Below are 18,253 nucleotides of genomic sequence, written 5' to 3'. Positions count from 1 at the left end.
TCAAACACACTGTATGTAAACTTAGTGCATGAGCTCCCACTTAAAAAAAAAAAAAAAATCACTACCTAAAATAATCTCAGTTGAAACAGACAGGTCTCACCATACTTAGGTCGTAGCTCCATTCTCTCCTGCTCATCTATGTTATCTAGAATGGTATATTTCGTTTTCTTTCTTATCTTTGTCCTCTTTCTGCTGAAAAGAAAATTATGACAAGGATATTTAGTTCTCATACACACATATAATGTGTCTTTCCTCTCTCTCTCTCCATACACCTAGCTACATACCCCATGTACAAAGGCAAAACCTCATTTTGCTTCCTCAACTTCTGCTCCAAAAGAGTTGTTCCATTTTATACCTGTTTAAAGCAGTAGCACAATCTGGATCAGACGATAATCTTTTTCCTTTTCCCCTCCCTTCCTCTCTGATACACAGAGAAGAAAGCAAGCACTATTGGCTTACTTTCCTAGGCCACAGGGCTCAGTATGTTCAGTTTCAACACACTAACTAGACACAAGCCAGACACATTCATTTGGTTCTAGATAAAATTTCTGTAAAAACTGGTTCGATACAGATTATTACTATTTTTTTTTTAATAAAGAGATTATAATGGAACCTGACTGGTTATGTTTACAGGGAAGACCAATCAAAAACAGAGATTAGTTCCTYATACATATAGGGAGGCAAAGCCCTACTGGTCTGTAAGCAAAAAAACCTCATCTATTCTTTCCTCATTTAAATTCTTCCTCAGCATTCACTTCTATAATGTTATAAACACCATCATCTTCATGTTCAGTTTCAGCTGTTTGCAAAAATTACTTGACTGTTCATTTGTAGAGAAAAGAAAAGATCTGGAGCTAGGAGAACAGACAGAACTGTTGTATTGAATGAAGGGACAGAATAAAGAATTTCAGGGCAGAAAGAAGGACATTAAAGCATGCAACCAACAGGGCAAAGCATGCAACCAACAGGGCACCTCCCAGAACACACCATTACACCTCAGGCATTCTCCTGGCCCTCCTTTCCAAAGCTTCCCCATTCTCCCCCTTCCCCCCTCTTTTCTTTCCCCCCATTTTTTTTTTTTTTTGAACATGCTCTTCTCCAAGGCAGGGACTGATTCTCTAGCAATGTCTAGAGAAGCACTTGCAGATCTCACAATTCAGACAGAGCTTTTATGTCTGAGAAGCACCTACAACTCAGCAAACATTACAGCAACAGCCAGTCACCTGGCTTCCCTTCTATACTCTTTTGGAAAACAGTTTTCATTTGGCAAGTCAACAAGTCAACGAGGCCTTCAAGACTCCCAAACTCCAGCCAAATCTTGGACTGTCACTTTTTTTCTTGGACTGTCACTTTTTTTTTTTTTTTTTTTTTTGGTAACTTTCACAAAGCAAAGGGCATTCTGTCCTACGGATCATTTCCCTCCCTTCCTTTATCTTTTCTTTTTTTCTTTCTCTTTTCCCCACCATGCATCTGAATCAACTGACCCTCCACAATTTGGCACAAGCTACGTGAGGCAAAGCCAYAGAAGCAGCTGAACTCTATAAACAGTTCCTTTCTCGTCAAATCCCATCCCATACTGATATGGAATACTTTTCCTTTTAAACATTTCTACCAACACCACTGTTCCTTTACTTTTAAAAAAAGAAAGTACCAACTCCTGTGCATTTTGTACACTATCTTTTACACACTGTAAAGACACTCTGCACAAAGTTAAAAATCCAGAAAATTTTTGACAGCATTTCATTTTTGCTGACAGCTGAACAAGCTCTTTGCTGAGCTTTTTAAGCAGCAGTAAAACACTTGTTCCAGTGACAGAACTTGCAGAGGCTTGTCATTTGAAAGAGGATTGCAAGGAAAGATAACTGGATGGAAGATGGAGAGGGCAGGGACAAGACAGACRGTAGCAGGTAAATCTGTTTGGAAGCAAGAAGTTTGTGGGACAGAGATTGTTGGTATGCTCCTTGCCTGCCAGCTGGATGCAGCCCACGTGTCCACCTTTACTGTCCAAGAAAAGCACCAGGTCAGGGCCAGCTCCCTCCCCACGGCCTAGAAATCTCCTACTTCAGTGACCTTCAGGGCAAATCTCTTTTCTCTTAGCATGGGGGACCTGGAGGACTCAACAGGAGATCATGAAGATCTGCAGGACACACTCAGCATTTCAACATAAATTATCTAGTAAGATGAAGGATATACTTCAGCAGTGGCTTTTACTTTTGAAATGTGAAAGAGCACACAGAGCCACAGATGGCTATCACTTTTTTCAAAAGTGTATCTACACAAAAATACCTACATAAGGCTCCTCAAGTGTCTGAAAAGAGTCAAGTGTTTTAGTACTAGGACTGGACTAAAATGTGCTGTTCTTACAGTTCTTTTTAATGAGGTGTATGCAAATCACATACCTTTTGCAGCAGCAGATGCAGAACCAGGCAAGTCCTATTGTGACCACAATCAAAATAAAAGCAGACACAGTCACATAGAGTATGCTCCACTCTGAAAAAAGAAACACACTGCTTTGTAAAGCATCATCAATACAATGATTTTTAACGCAGCAGTATTAAAATAACTTATCYAGGGGAAAGACGAGTGTCAACAGGAACTCAGGAGAATTCAGCACCTTTATAATTCTCACAAGAATCCCTGAATATTTTAAACTTCAGATCAGAGCTTTCTAAGATCAGATACACACAAGTGGCAAAGAAACTTTTCTCCCATCCCTATAACTATTGCTACCCCAAGAGAGATGAAGTCTACATGAGATCTGTAAGTCAAGAGGGCTCAGAGAATGTTGGCTGAAGTAAACATACTTGTATCCTCTGTCTGGCACTTTACGGGCACTCTGTGAGAGCAGCTGATTAGTGACAGATCATTTTCTTGATTTACAAGTGAAAGCATGTAAATACAAACAGGGGACTGATAAAAGTGATTGCATTATTGCATCTCACTTAAGGGTGCTGTTATTTACAACAGGCAATGCATGTGCATACACACTGTGTACAACAGAGCAGGGCTGCAGGAGGCCGCAGCCTCAGGCTCAGACTGCCCTGTCCATTTTATTTAGTAGGTGATCTTTGCTCAATAACATACAAACATATGGCCCACTGTCACTTAGTGGCTTGTAGCAAATTGCACCCTGCTTCTTATCAATTTCTACACAATTACTTGAAGACTAGTGCATTGCTTGGTAAAGCGTCTCCGACTCTGCATGGTACTAAACGTTCAGCTTAATTTTGGCTTAAGTAGAAAACCAACTCAGTTATGCTAAAGCTATTAAGTACTTGAAATAGAGAGTCTGATACAATGCCAAGTTGGCTTAACTGATTTAGTAAGTGTGCTAAACAGCAGAATACAGACAWCACTGAACTGGGGAAGCTAAATTGCATCTCCCAGATGTGACAGCCACTCTGAAAGAAATGGTAGGTGATTAAGCTAAGAAGCTGAGGTTTTAAAGTTGCCTGTATTGGTTAGCCCAGACCATGGGTGTTTTGTTTCCTTAGGTCAGACTATATTCCTAGCATTGACATATCAAACACCCACTCAGAGAATACAAGATGTCGCTTATTCTTCAGCTCTAGTAAAATCAGATGACTGCTATTCAAAAGCTTTGTAATGTACACATCATCAAACCACCCTTCCATCTGGCCTCAAGCTGTCTCATGATCTCTCCCATGATAGTCAACATTTTTAATCTTCCTCCCCTCAAAGAGTAATAGATTTTTTTAAAAATAAACCTTTAAAATATTTAAAATTTTAAAATAAGGGTTATTTTAAAGACTTTAAAATTTCAAGATGTTATTCAGCTTTTCTATAGAAAGATGTTGCTAATCTTCTCTACTAAWCTTCTCTCTGCATCCACCTCCTAAGTATTCCCATTCTAATAAGAAGTAATTGACAGGCTCGCAAAAAGATGAAAGGCTCTTGGAATACATCTCACAACAGCGTCCAAACTCACCACAATTGCTCTCTCCATCATTTAGGTAACGGTGAATCACATTTTCCATCCATAGCTGGTAGCAAATGCAACGCTTTGTTATGGGGTCACAGTGTCCGTGCCCAGAACATTTTAAAAGACAGGCTAAGAACAAAACAAACACAGGTCAGTCATGTAAATGGACAACTTGCCAAGCAACCTCCTATGGTGGGACCAGATTGGTGACAGAGCATCTAGTTTAACACCTTCCAGTTTTTTTAATCCTCCTTTCCTTTGCAGTTAGTTTTTAAAGTGATCTACAGTTCAACACACTCCTGGCTGTGAAGAGAGAGATGAAAATATCTTATACAACATACAACAATACTGAACTTGTATGTAAATTAAGAACAGCTTATTTCAACTGCAAGTAAAGATGAATGGAAGCTGTGGAATTCAGGCCTRCACATTTCTTTATAAGGTATTTGTAAGAACTTCTAAAGTACCTGAGAACTGAGGATTATGAATATTCTCAGGTTCTATCATGATAAGCATCACATCAATAATTAAAATTGTTATATTCAGTATTTCAAAACCGAATTACAGCATGTAAGRCCAAAGCATTTACATTCTCTAAACAATGGTAACAGTACCTGTTGCTAGATCGATGCGTTTTTTTAGAATAAAACAAAAATGTATTCCTCTAAAACTTAGGGTAATAGGTTTACTATATCAAGAAAAACAGTGAAGCAGATTTTGAGAATTAAGTACATTTACAATAAAGCAGTCATCTTCAACAGAATCTGCTACAGAAGTTTGATGACTATTTTAGTGCTAGAGCTTATTTACTCTGTTTGCATTTGGATCATCATCTCYTGATTTTAAATGATGATGGGGTCATATCTAATATCTGAGTATCATASAGTGTTCATGTTATTAGCGCAGTTTTATGTAAGGCTAGTCTTAGGAGTTCAAACATCCTTGTTAAAAAAACAACAAMAAATACTCATTATAAAGAAACTCTAGGGGCCTTTCTACACTGGAAATAACCTCATTAGAGGACTAGGTTATAACACAATGACAGTGTGACTAGTTTGATTGCACAGATTAAAAACAAATCATATTACAAGCCTATTATCAGACACTAGAGCCTTGAAGGAACCAGGGCCATGAAACCATTTCTATACTCTTGCAATAAGAAGTTTTGTGCATCTTYCAATATAAGACCATAGCATGATTAGGGTATCTTTCTCCTTGTTCCCCAGGACAGAAAGCTTCCTCCTGATGCAGAACAGATAAGCTATCATCTGTAAGAGCAGGCAAAAGCACATCTTTTAAAAGAATACAAGCAACTGGCATCAGTTCATCGCAAATGAATACACATTTTAATTACTATCCTCAGTGCCATCTTTCAGAAAGATGAATCCAAGCCTAGACACCGGATGGCAAATAGAAGGTCTCCACAGGCTTTTTTCTCTGTTGCTGTGTTAATCCCTGCAAGGTTCGAAGAGGAGGGAGCACTATTCAAAACATACCAGCCGTGTCAACACGCAGAACTTTAAAAAGCAGAAAGTCAGCCTTCTCTTTCAAAAGCTGTACGTGCAGAGTCCGAGAGACGTCGGACGCCTTGATCACCTTGGAAGGATGCCCATTCTGCACGTAGAAAACCACCGCCGTGCTGCAGAGAGAATAGCAAAGGTCAGGGCCACTGTCAAGGATCGGTTTCACCAGGCATTCATTCTACAGCCTTTGCTTTGTTTGTTTCTGGAAAGCAAATGTTACCATTGCTACAGATAGGGAGCTTATACCTGAATCAGTCAAATCTATGGAAATGCCACAGCTACTGTACCTCAACCTAAACCAGGAGCATCAGCAGTTCTCTGGTTCCTCAGAAGGAAAGCGAAGAGGGCAGGAAGCACAAGCACACATGCAATGCTTCCTTTCCCCACAAACATCCAGGATCCGGCACAAAGCACTCTGAAGCAGTAGGAATAAGCTTTGAAAACTGAGTTCAAGAGGGGGAAAGCTCAGAGAGAACTTCATGTGGTAGGGTTTTTCAGAGTTTTTGTTTGGTTGGTTTTTACACTGGGTGGTGTTGATCTCATCCTGTGTTAGATGCTTGAGGGAACATCTTTTAGATGAAAAACAGTRATTGGAAGCTGTGATTAAAAATATCAGAGCTATGAACACTAGACTTTATAAATTAATTATTTTTGAATTTCAGAAGGTGCCTGGAGAGCTGAATAGACATCAAAATAGTTTTTTTAAATTAGCAACAAGTTAACAAGAAGTAATTTAAAGATAACTCATGTCAACAGGKTCCATCAATCATGCCAAAAGTCCCTCCGGCTGCATACAGCCTTCTACTGCAAGTCTGTCACTTAGGTATATCCACTTTACAAAAAAGGATTCTTGTCACCAGCTACCTAATGGATTCAACCCCCAGTGCTAACTGGGGGAAAATATAATATATATATATTCATATATTATATTTTCCCCCAGTTAGCACTGGGGGTTGAATATATATATATATATATATATATATAAAAAATATATATATGAATTATATATACAAATACATATATATAAAAATGTACTTGGAATATAGAAACCTTAGGGAGGAAGAAGAGCAAAATGAGAATGGGACAAGTTTGGTCAGATACTGCTGGAACCTTATTTTCAAATATAATAGCCTTTCTCATAGTGAAACAAGTATCTGTCTTGCTCCACCTGGCATTTTCTTCGGAGGAAAAAAAATGAGTATATATACAGTGGATTTTTTCTTTTTAAATAAAAAACTTCAGCTCCATGTTCCAGAGCGTCAGAGAACTTACTTCAGTTTTCTACCACTGCAGAAGAAATTCACCTATTATAGCATATACTTCAGAGAGCTGTAACAATTTTTGTAATGTTTTCCACACAATTTTGCAACTAATTACGAGCTGTGGAAGAGTAAAGGAGAAGCACAAATCTTCCTGTCACAGCAGGGTATCTTTGTACCTTATATCTGAGTAGGCTTGTATCTTCTGAACTTTGATATCTGAATCCAAAACATTCAGCAGTACAGCCAGCTGTCTCACCAGGGTGTCCTTCTGCTGTTCACTCAGCTGTCCCACTCCAACTTGCAGAATCAGCTCCACCAGACCACTTCTTTTGGGATCTGACAGAAGAAGAACATGCTATGCTTTCAGAGCCTGGCAAATTGTTCAGTACTGACGGAAGACAATACGCAGTATTCAAAGCAGTTACTAAAATTATGTTTTCCTGCACAGAACCTGTAACTCTCATAATCAAACCCTTCTGTGCTCCTAGAAAAATAAGTGCTCAGCCAGTATTCTCACAAGCCTGGTGGGTCCTAAAAACTGGTTTGCTTTCTAAACAGTGGGAAAAAAAATCTGTGTGTACTTCAGGCCATTATCAGATGTTTACACTTAAGGGCAACCTTAGTTCTCTCAAATGTTGCCACCTTAAGGTCAGAGTACTAGGCGAGTCCAATTCTTCTCTGCTAGTGATCTGTTATTGGCCGCCAACCAGGGGAAGAGATGCAAAGATGGACCCACCTTGTAGTATGCAACTGTATGAATGAGTCCAAATGAGGATGGACAGTTTGAGAAATATCAGATATGTTTACCTTTAAGAAAAGAAGGATTCTCTTAAATAATACTTGCACTTCTAGAGTAGTTTGTAAACAAAACCAGCTTTGCAGATACGCAATGAGAGCCTGATCCAATTACCCTGATTACATTCAAAAAGAAAGTGAGGAGCAGAAACAAAAATATTACCCAGGAACCAGATAAACAAGAATCTATACAGAGCCATGTTTTCCAAGTCAAGTTTCCTGAAACCTCAACTTGTGTTTCTATCACACAGCCATTTATCCCACACTTAAAACAGTATATATGAACAATATTAAACAATGAAAAGCCAAATTAAAAAAAGAAAGTCATTTGGGTTGGTTCTTCATAATGAAAGAATGAAACAGACTTGAAAACACACTTTAAACAATCAAATATCAATCAAATCAACACCAAACTTATGCTCAACTAGAGCATCACAACCAGAAAGCATAACTGAAAGGGAAAAAAAAAAAAAAAAAAAAAAAAAAAAAAAAAAAAAAAAAAAAAAAAAAAAAAAAAAAAAAAAAAAAAAAAAAAGCTACTCTCATTATATCATTAGATGGTAAAGAGACCAAAAGAAATCCTAGTCAAGTCCAGAGTGGATCAGTAAAAGTTGGGGAAAATTAATCAGGTCTCTGTTGAAGCCTTTGCAATGTGAGCTTCCACCTCTTTCCACAGGCCAACCTGTGGAATTAGCAGCCAGAAAAAAGAAACAGATAGCAACAAGGAATGAAGAAAATAACTAATGAAAATATTAACTAGGAAGCATGACTTTCACGTATCTATACACTTCCAGTAATGAAACATTTTTAACTAGTGGGAGAGAAGAATCCCAGCACAGCTGGTTCTACATGCTTAGGCCTATCAAGAACAACGACATGAAGGTAGGAAGAGATAGACCTGTTTGGTTTTCTGTTTTAACCTGACAGAATCTTGTCAACATTAAAATAAATAAGTAAATTAAAAGAAGAACGAAGATGAGGTATTTGCAATTTGTAGATGACCTTTTAATTGTCATACCAGGCCGCACTTCAACAGTAGCGGTGTCAATATCTGAATCGCCTTTGGCATCCGTCACTTTCAAATGGAAAGTATAGATTCCTTCCACCAGATTGGTGAGCTGCAGTACTGCCTCATGGTCTGAACCATGTATCACATCCTGCAAAAACAAGGCATCAGGATAGTTACATCCTTAGATAAAACTGCAGATGTCATGTCAGGTATCTGCCATGACTTCTTGTTTTGGCTTTTGGGATCAATATGAATAATGGCATTCTTGAATAAATCCCTACTCACAGATTATAACAGAACAATGCAAATTTAGAAATGGGAGTTAATGAAGATGTCTGCACAGTGTAGATGCTTTCCATAAAAAAAGCTTCAGACAAAACAGCTGACATATATAAATACACATCTGTKTGAAAAATCTGAGACATAGTTACGTTTTTATTTCTCCTTTTTTACTCCAGTATCCTGGGTTTTGCTTTCTTACATCCTAAATTATTTCCCTTCCTTGGAGTTGATTCCAACTGTCATCTTTGCCAGCTACCATTAAGCTAAGCCTCTTTAGTCCTTTTCTTATTCTCACATAAATTGTTTCTAGAAGCCCTGTTATCATTTTGCTCTTTTTCCTCTCTCAGTTCTTGCCAACTTGCTGCCATGTTTCTGAGTGTGAACAGCATTCAGCAACACTGAGGAGATGGGCACRGTTATCATGGTGTTAGTAACTGACAAAAACTTCAGTTTCCACTGGGGTAATCCAGCAGTCTGCTCACACTCAGAGAGTAGACTCACCACTGCCCTAATAGCCCAGGCTACTCCCTGGTCTGTGAGGCAAGATATCTATTTATCTAGCACCAAACGCAATTTTTATCATCATAACACACTGCAAGTGCTGCCTTATCTGGTACCAGATGTTATTCCTCAGTCTTTACGAGCATGTCTTGCTTTGTCAGGACCTTCCTCCTTTGGGGTACCTGAATTTCAGACAATATTCTCTCAAACACATTAGCTTATCACTTTGCCAATTACATTTTGAAGGCTACATCTTTAATTCTTCTACTTCAAGTCTTTTCCAACAAAGACCAGACTGCTGCAGTCCTCCTGACTAAATGTATTGTGTAGTTTTACTTAAAGCACCACAAGCCCCTTGAACAAAAATATTAGGGAAACCTGGGGAGACAAACCAGAACCAAACACCAATTCTCATAGCACCTCATGAGTCATACCTGTTGGCCCTGCTGCAGTTAAGCTACATGCATGAAAAAAGCTGAATTTGACTCCAGTTATAGCCTTCAAGAAACTCACCCCAGCTGCTGGGCTCTGACCATCCCGAATCCACAAATATGACACAATCCCCTGGTCATCAGCAGACCTGGAGCCATCCAAGGTAACAGAGTTATTGGGAAGCACCAGAACATGCTTCCCACCAGCATGTGCCTGGGGTGGACTGTTGTTTTCTAGACATAAAAATAGTGAAGGGTTTGCTTTCAAAACGTGCGAGATGTGACATGCCATCATTGATACACTTGCACAGTTTGTCCACATTATAATCTCTACCTGACAATTACAGACTGTAACACAAGAATCTCATATCAAAAGGTACAAGGAAATTATGTGTAGGTATAGCAAATTTGGCTATAGTCTGACAAAAGTAGAACTGTACCATGTGAAGAACATCAGTAAAAGGTATCATTCAGAAAGACCTTGTACAAAAAGCATTGTAGAGTGCTCTATTTACAGTCTTACAGTAATTTATGGACCAGATTTTCTCAGTTAAGCTAAAAGATTTTCTGCTTGCCTTACAAACATTGCCTGGGACAAGACCACAACACTGGGCTCTTCTCTTCTTGAGAATCATCATTCACTAGCTAACAGAAACTTGTGTAAGGTCTTAAATTTTCATAATGCCTTTATTTCTGTCAAGTGTACTAAGGAAATCAGGAATAAATATAGTCCCCAAATGCTTTTGCTCACTACTAGCAGTGAAATTATAGTATGCATTAGAATGGCCAATAAATGCCAAAGAAACACGAAAAAAAAATTTCAAGAAACGTGTGTGCCAGGATCTGACATTATCACTGACCTCTGTTTAGAAAATAAGTAGAAAGGCAGAGGTCCAGGAAGCTGTGATGCTGAATGAAATACCTCACTGGTCTGGATGTTAGGAAGGACATAAATTATTCTATAAATTATTCCATTTTGGACAAGTCTCCAATGTGCTGTATTGGCTGCAACTCTCATGCTCCAGAAGAGAACAGACCTCTCAAAGCGCCAAGTGATCCCCTTGTCTCTTCCCAATAAACCAGCTGATTAAAGTTGACTAATGGAGCATTGAGTATTTTAAATACTTAGCCTGTAYATGCACTGTGGCTATACCCTACAGCACAAATGAAGCCATGAGAGACACCTGGGCAGATTGTTGTCAGGTGTTTCTGACCAGACAGGTAACAAACTGAATAGTTCAGTTAATGATACACACATGGAAAATTAAATCCAGCTTCCTCACTGAGATGCACTCAGTTTTACTCTGCAGTTTTACTCTGCAGAAATAACACTGCATTTTTTCAAGAAAGTTAGCAGCTAGGATTCTGGAGCAGCGCTAGTATCATCTCATAAATGGTACAGCAACCATATTTACAGAGCMAGAGTACATTGCTCCCCTCAAAAGACAAGATATAAAACAAAAGGCCAAACAAGATGTGAAATGGATTAGCCTTTCCTCTTCCTTAAAAAAAAGGCACAGGCCCATGGAGATTGCTAGAAACGTGTTCTAAGGAACAAAATGGGGCACGGGATGGTTGGATTATCATCATCTGCAAACTTCAGAGTGCAATCTAGGTCAAAAGCTATGAAATCTCTATCAAAAGTCACTCCTGACAGTGCCTCTTGCATGACCAGCATTGTCACTCTACAGCATCTTCTACAGCATGCATGAAAAACAAAACTGTTTCCTTGTATCAAACTCAAGTAACATTAAAACTTGTACTTATTTTAAGTTTCTAAGTGGAAATTGGTATATTGTGAGCCCTCATTTCTTGGATATTGCTTCATTGCTCAAAGCTTCATTTTGAGAATAAAATAAAATGAAAACATATCTTATTAATGAAGGAATCATACCGTAGTCAAAACAATACTTTAGAGCACTTTATTGCAGCTAATACTGGATATAATTAACTTGCAAAAAAAACCTGCCATAAGTAATCCTATCACCGCCACTCATAATACTTCTTTATTACAAAGCAGTAATAATAATTCTTGAATATCCTTGAAACATGCAGCAATAATTCTTCTTGAATATCCTTGAAACATGACAACAAATATTTTTTTCCATTTCTGTTCTAGTTTTCTTTGCATTTTGTCAGTGACTGAGTTAACTTGCCAGTTGCCTAGCATATGCTAAGTAGCAGCAACCAGGCTTACCTTCCTTCACAGTAATAGAGAGCACAGATGCACTGCTTAATCCCTGTTGATCTTTTACTGTCAGCCTGAAGCGATAGGTACCAACCTGAAGACCAGTTACAGTTGCTATTGCTTGGTCACCATTTTCCATCCGTACAAAGCTTGGCCCACTGAAACAAAATATATCAGGAAAAATAATCATGGACAGTCAGCCAAATTCTTCCCTCAGCAGCATCACTCATACCATTTGCCTTTATGGATATCATGGTTCTATCTCTGCTATAAGCACTGATAGTAACAGAATTATCAAAGATACAAGTTTAGTCCACAGAATTCAGAATTCCATATTTTTCAAGGGTAGTTAAGACATTGAAAGCTTCCAGCATCACATATCCAATTACTAAAAGAGCAGAAAATGCTCCCCACAAAGACTTCCACATCTCTGCTGTACTATTTCTCTGGAACATACAAACGCTGTAGCTCCAAGAGCCTCTTACAACATATACAGGATGCCTGCAAACTTCTTCCTGTACCATTGTATCCTGTACATGATAGCTGCATGGGTTAATATCCTGTTCTTTTATTAAGGATCAGTTAATTTTGCATGTAAACATACAAGTTTTTTAAAGTATGTTCATTCATCTTTTGTTGGAACTTTAGGTCATCAACTATTTCAATTTAAAAATAGTCCAGTTTACAATATTATTGACACTTAGGCTAAATGGATTATGAATTTCCCTTATTATTCAACAAATAAAAGTGACTGAGAAAGTCAGGTTCTAAGCACTGATGGGAGAAGTTTGTGCATTACAGGAGAGTACTCAAGCCTGTTATTTACTTTTCTGGTGTAAGACATGCAAGTTCCTGTCATTTCCTCATACAGTATCTTCATCGCAGTCTGCCTTGAGATGACACAGTGCAAAAGCTAAGATGAGATCTCCTAAGCTTTCCAAATTGAATTTAGAATTCCCATCTCCCATCATTAGCTTGTCCTATGACATTTATAAGCCACTATTCTGAGACAGTACCCAGGAAGCATATTTCTTTCTCAGAATCTTTATAGATGGTAAGGAGGAGCAAAAGGAAAGCAGCAGACAGTAATCTCTCCTTGCTGACTGCATACAATGATACTACTCCATGAAACTCCCATTTGTAAGCATACGGAAAATTGCCAACATACAGTTCAAAGCAGAAGAAGGAGAATTTTCAGTCAGCATCTACTCTGTTTAAAATCTGCATACTGATTCTCTTTGCTCTCCACCCCTACCACCACCTGAGAAGGAGGAGACTCAACACAGTTTGCAAACAGTGCGCCAACCAACACAGTCACATCAAAGGCTCTGAAAGCTAAGCACTTTCATTTTGTTCCCTTTACCAAGACTAGCAAAATTCCTCTAATACCTGATATTTTCCCAATGATAGAAGACAATGCCTTGGTCATCTTGGCTTCTGCTTCCATCCAGGGTAGTACTTTCTACTGGAAAAGTCAATTCCTTGTCAGGTCCAGCTACTGCTRTTGGAGGACTGTTATTTTCTGTAAAAATAGTATTTAAAAGTCACATTTGGCAGCTGTCACTGGCAAGGACTGTCAGTCAGAGAAGATACTGGCAAACACAGAATGCTAGATTACAAGCCTAGTATATTGTCTTAAAGGTATAAATTAAAAGTACAGCATGCACAAACAAGCAAAAAAACCTACCAGTCAGCTCTGTAGAAAATCTGCAATAAACCAAAATTCAATAGCATTTTCATAGTCACAGCTGAAAACACAGTCACATTCCAAGAGCTTAGCAGTACGCTCAGTGCATCATATCAAAATATTTTACAGTAAGAGCAATGAGAGACTCCTCTGGTTCCACCACTGCATCTCTTTCATAACCCCCCACATAAATATGGTTCTTTGCCCTAAAAGATGATACTGGTCCATTTTTTTGGCTGCTTAAGGTCAGTGCAACAGTACTAAGTTAATGCCAATTTAGAGCCGCTGGGGATTTAGTGCAGAAACATGTATCATTTCCCCCAGAAAAAGTCAGCTATAAAAAGCTATGTAATGGGCAACAACAAGAAAAGACATTGCCCCATGGTGGAGTGGGAGATCTTCAAATGGACAAAACGGGTCACCTTAGACACAAGGTTCTGTAATAGGCAAACATATTACCAAAAAAATGGTGTGAAAAAAATCTGATGAGGCCTGAATAGAGTCTGCTCACTATTCAGCCCTCAAACCCAGACAATTGTGTGAAAGAAGCAGCCTTTGTAAACACCTTGCTTGACTTCTTTCCTAGAATGTGAAATGCATTTCTAGTGAGAATTCAAAACACAGAAGGATTCTTGAAGGTGAACTGCAGAGCAACAAGATGGAGCGAAGCACTGATTCACGCACTGAACAGCTTTGCAAAACAGGCTTTGCAGGACATTAAATTCAGAGCAACTTTTCAGTTTGTAGAAGTACACTCAAACACATCTCTGTGCAGGATGCCTTAGGTAATCAGGCCACTGGGAGCCTTCAGGATCAATATCTGGACTTTCTGCAATTTTGCCCTTGTTTCTACTGTTTGCTTTGAAAGAAAAAGGAGGTGGGAAAGTCCTTGATGCAGGGATACCAGATGTTCAGCCTGCCAGCTGAGCGGTGCAATGCAGCAAGGCCAGGCACTTGAGAACGGTGCTAAGGAGTCAGACTAGTCCAGTCCTGCGGGAGCCAGACCTGCCTCAGTCAACTTACCGGGCTGCACTATCAGCGTGACCTCTGCTGTGGACCGCTGCCTTGCCGAGTCTGTGACAGTCAGCTGAAACGTATAATCTCCCTCCTGCATTGCAGATAACTGGAGATATGGAGTCCGCACTCCCTACGTGGCATTTAAAAAGAGAAAATGAGAGAGGATGAGATGAAAACAGAAATGCCTATTGCATACAAAAGGTCCTAGGGAGCAAATGTGGAAGAAAAATAGAATTTGTTTTAATTCATAATAAATACAGTCTTTGAGCACCAAGCAACTGAGCAGGCAGTTTGAGTACGYTGTAGACAAAATGGAGTTTTAAAATTTGATGCACAGATAGATGTGATGTATCTAATATTGTGACTGTCAGCAATAACAGACAGAAATATTTTATTTACCGATACTAAACCTTAAATTACATTGGTATAACTGATGCACTATTTCTGAACAACAGTAACTGTGAAACCCATGGGACATTCTCAATTAGCAAATTAAACATCGGTGAAAAAAATATTACAGCTTATTCCCTTTCCTTAATGATGCTTTATTTTTCCTTTTTWAAACAGTATAACATTTTATGATAAAAACTGTAAAATGCCAAGTTTGACACAAACACAAAACCAAGTTTGACTATTTAYACTAGGCAAGTAGGTTTATGGGAAAAACATTAAACAGGAAAAAACTGTGGTGTTGAGTATAGTCTTTTGGCAATACCATTGTGAAGACAGTGTTTAAGATACACAATACTCTCATTCTTACTTCACTCAAAGAAACAGGAATCATGCTATCTGCTTCAGGGGCTACAAGAATTGATCCAAGAGGAGAAATGCTTTATAGGTATTTTCCCTACCACTCCTTTTTGCACAATCCGTTGATATATAAGCTAACAAACAGACTCATTCAAGCCCAGCTATAGGTTCTTTTACTTAAAAAAAGTGGCGTACTTCAAACGAGCAGTAACATATCATGATACATTTAAATGTATCTTTTTTGGATAAAGATAATGAGAACTAAAGTACATGATTAACTAACTAGAGATACTCATTATATTGTAGTGTAATCATAGATTCTATGTAATACTCCAGATAACGTTATCTTCAGCTTTAGGGACGTGAAAAGGATTATTAACTCTTCGGAGAAAAAAAAATGCTCTTGCATCCCACCCCTCAAACACCCAATGAGTCCTTCACATACCTCATGCAGTCATCCCTTTCTTGCAGAAAAGTTGCTTTAAGCCTGAACAGCTCTCAAAAACTAGAACTTCAGATTGCAAGGTTGCTTTAGGAAAGTGCTTCAACTGATAAATGAATAGAAATAGCCTATCGCACTATAAACACTTTCATATTTTCATAATTGGCTCTACGGTATAGGTTTGCACCAGTTTAACTCAATTTCTGAACTGAGCTACTGGAGAGAGTCCAGTGTAGGGCTACGAAGATGATCAGCGGGCTGGAGCACCTGCCCTATGAGGAATGGCTGCGAGAGCTGGGCCTGTTTAGCCTGGGGAAGAGAAGACTGAGGGGGGATCTKATCAATGTGTACAAGTMCCTGAAGGGAGGGTGTCAAGGGGAYRGGGACAAACTCTTTTCAGTTGTCCCGTGTGACAGGACAAGAGGCAATGGGCAGAAATTGAAGCACAGGAAGTTCTGCCTGACCGTGAGGGGGAATTTCTTCCCTGTGAGAGTGACGGAGCACTGGAMCARGTTGCCCAGAGAGGTTGTGGAGTCTCCTTCTCTGGAGATCTTCAAGGCCCGCCTGGATGCAACCCTGTCTAACGTGCTCTAGGAGACCCTGCTTGAGCAGGSAGGTTGGACTAGCTGATCTCCAGAGGTCTCTTCCAACCTTACCAATTCTATAGTTCTATGATCTACACAAAATGGTTTCTTCCCAGTTTTGAAGAAGTCTTTAAGCACTTGCATTTCAATACAGAAGAGCTCGTATTTCCTCCAAAAAGATGGCTTCTGAGCCATCCTCAACTACCTGCAGAGCTACAAGAATTTGTAACTTACTGAGTGTAAAAGAACACTGACAATTCTTACTGAACTAAGTTCTCAGAGACTTAAGAAAGGAAATGCTACAATAAAAATTAAGAGAATAAGTTAGCCTTCATGGGAAACCAATGTTTTACTGAGTAAAAACAAAGGCACAAACAACAGCAGGAATCAGAAGTGGTCAGAAAGAACGACAAAACAATGAGAAGGAATTAAAGTAGTACCTAAAGTAAGAGCCAAACACATCAGAGGAACAAAAAAGAGTAACAGAACTTTTTCAGTGCTCTGAGCTGTTCCTCAGATATGCGTTTGCTCTCATTACAGGTAAAGATAATTGAGTTAATAACATTATACAATGAGAAACAGGCTTACTTGCATTGCTACAACTTTGCCTTTGCTTTTGGGACTGAGGGACCATTCATAGCTGACAATTTCATGATCATCACTGCTCTGGTTTCCATTCAGTGTGATGAAGTTCTGGGGCAAGGTGACTGCCTGATTTGGTCCTGCATTGGCAATAGGTGGATAATCCACTGGCTTGTTGACTGTCAGAGAGGCAACGGTGGAGTTGGTCGCTCCATCTGAATCGATTACTGTGAGTCTGCAGTAGGAAAAACAATACTGAAAAATCTGTTTCAATTTAGCACTTGGTCCAATCTAAGATGCACATTTCTCTAGCATTAGAGCAGAGAAAAGAAACACTGCTTAAAACCAAGCCACTGATCTATATCATACTAACTTCTGCTTCAGAAATACATACCCCTGAATTAAGGTAGGAAAGAAATTCAAAGAACATTGTTTTCAATCACAGCTTTCAACCATTAAGAAAAAGAAATTTAGCTATTCCAGAACCTGGATGAAACCTACCTCCTGAAGTCAGTGACAACTTCAGTTTCAATCAGAACCAGGATTTCACTGGAAATTCTTTAAAAYGTTTACTCAGTAAAAAGCAGGGGACTTCATTCATCAGCTACAGTGGAACAATTGCTGGTACTATCTGCATCCAGAATTGCTCTGGATGTTCAGTAGCTCTCCTTGCCATAGCATACTCACAGTTCGCAACTTTTATTCCTTTGTGACATAATACTATTTATTATAATGAAGCTTAATATCAGTTCAGATTTTTTGAAGGTGATGTCAAGTCACAAAACTAAAAAAAGCTCAGAGTTTAAATTCTATTACCTCTCAGAAACACAATGGCAAATTATCTTAAAGTGAAACTACTGCAGACATCTGAAAATGATGAAAGACTACCTTTCACTGTGTAGTAACAGACTACATTTTTACCTCACCTCTGTTGTGACTCCTGCATGCAGCTGAATACACAAAAGGGGATYGCTCTTGAAGCTTTCTCTAGTTGGAAACAAAACTAGCATTCACCAATTCTGTTATTAGGGAAAGTATGCTTTTACAGTGGACACACAACTATGGAAGTCAGAAGCACTGGATTCTGTTTGCCAGTGGATTTCCTATAAGCTTCACCAGTTATTCTACTGTTCAGCTAGCTCAGCCTCCCCCAAAATGTGCGTGGATATAAGCAATAACTTCTTAATTCCTTAGTGTTTGGAGTACACTTTAAGAGCATTGCTTCTAAGTGAGTTCTGTCCTTTTTAATACAGAAAA

General features: G+C 38.8%; 1 protein-coding gene across 2 annotated transcripts in view; it reads right to left on the bottom strand.

The window, feature by feature from the left end:
- The window catches only part of KIAA0319 (KIAA0319 ortholog), a 49,673-nt gene that overhangs the window by 5,870 nt on the left and 25,550 nt on the right, over nucleotides 1–18,253 (bottom strand). Inside the window, exons 10-20 of one of the 2 annotated variants that reach the window (XM_085310021.1) lie at nucleotides 17,003–17,231; nucleotides 14,645–14,768; nucleotides 13,324–13,456; nucleotides 11,944–12,092; nucleotides 9,829–9,980; nucleotides 8,542–8,680; nucleotides 6,905–7,064; nucleotides 5,440–5,582; nucleotides 3,950–4,072; nucleotides 2,400–2,490; nucleotides 101–192 (exon numbers count right to left, since the gene is read on the bottom strand). In XM_085310021.1, coding sequence (XP_085166147.1) covers nucleotides 101–192; nucleotides 2,400–2,490; nucleotides 3,950–4,072; nucleotides 5,440–5,582; nucleotides 6,905–7,064; nucleotides 8,542–8,680; nucleotides 9,829–9,980; nucleotides 11,944–12,092; nucleotides 13,324–13,456; nucleotides 14,645–14,768; nucleotides 17,003–17,231 — 1,535 coding nt within the window. The remainder of the gene's footprint in view (nucleotides 1–100; nucleotides 193–2,399; nucleotides 2,491–3,949; nucleotides 4,073–5,439; nucleotides 5,583–6,904; nucleotides 7,065–8,541; nucleotides 8,681–9,828; nucleotides 9,981–11,943; nucleotides 12,093–13,323; nucleotides 13,457–14,644; nucleotides 14,769–17,002; nucleotides 17,232–18,253) is intronic. The other variant, XM_085310022.1, reaches the window with a different exon arrangement.

This window comes from Rhea americana, unplaced genomic scaffold, assembly GCF_003343005.1.
Source record: "Rhea americana isolate MKP2758 unplaced genomic scaffold, rheAme1 scaffold_31, whole genome shotgun sequence".
NCBI lineage: Eukaryota > Metazoa > Chordata > Aves > Rheiformes > Rheidae > Rhea > Rhea americana.
The sequence above is the reverse complement of the archived record's forward strand: the minus strand, read 5'-3'. Positions and strand labels throughout refer to the sequence as shown.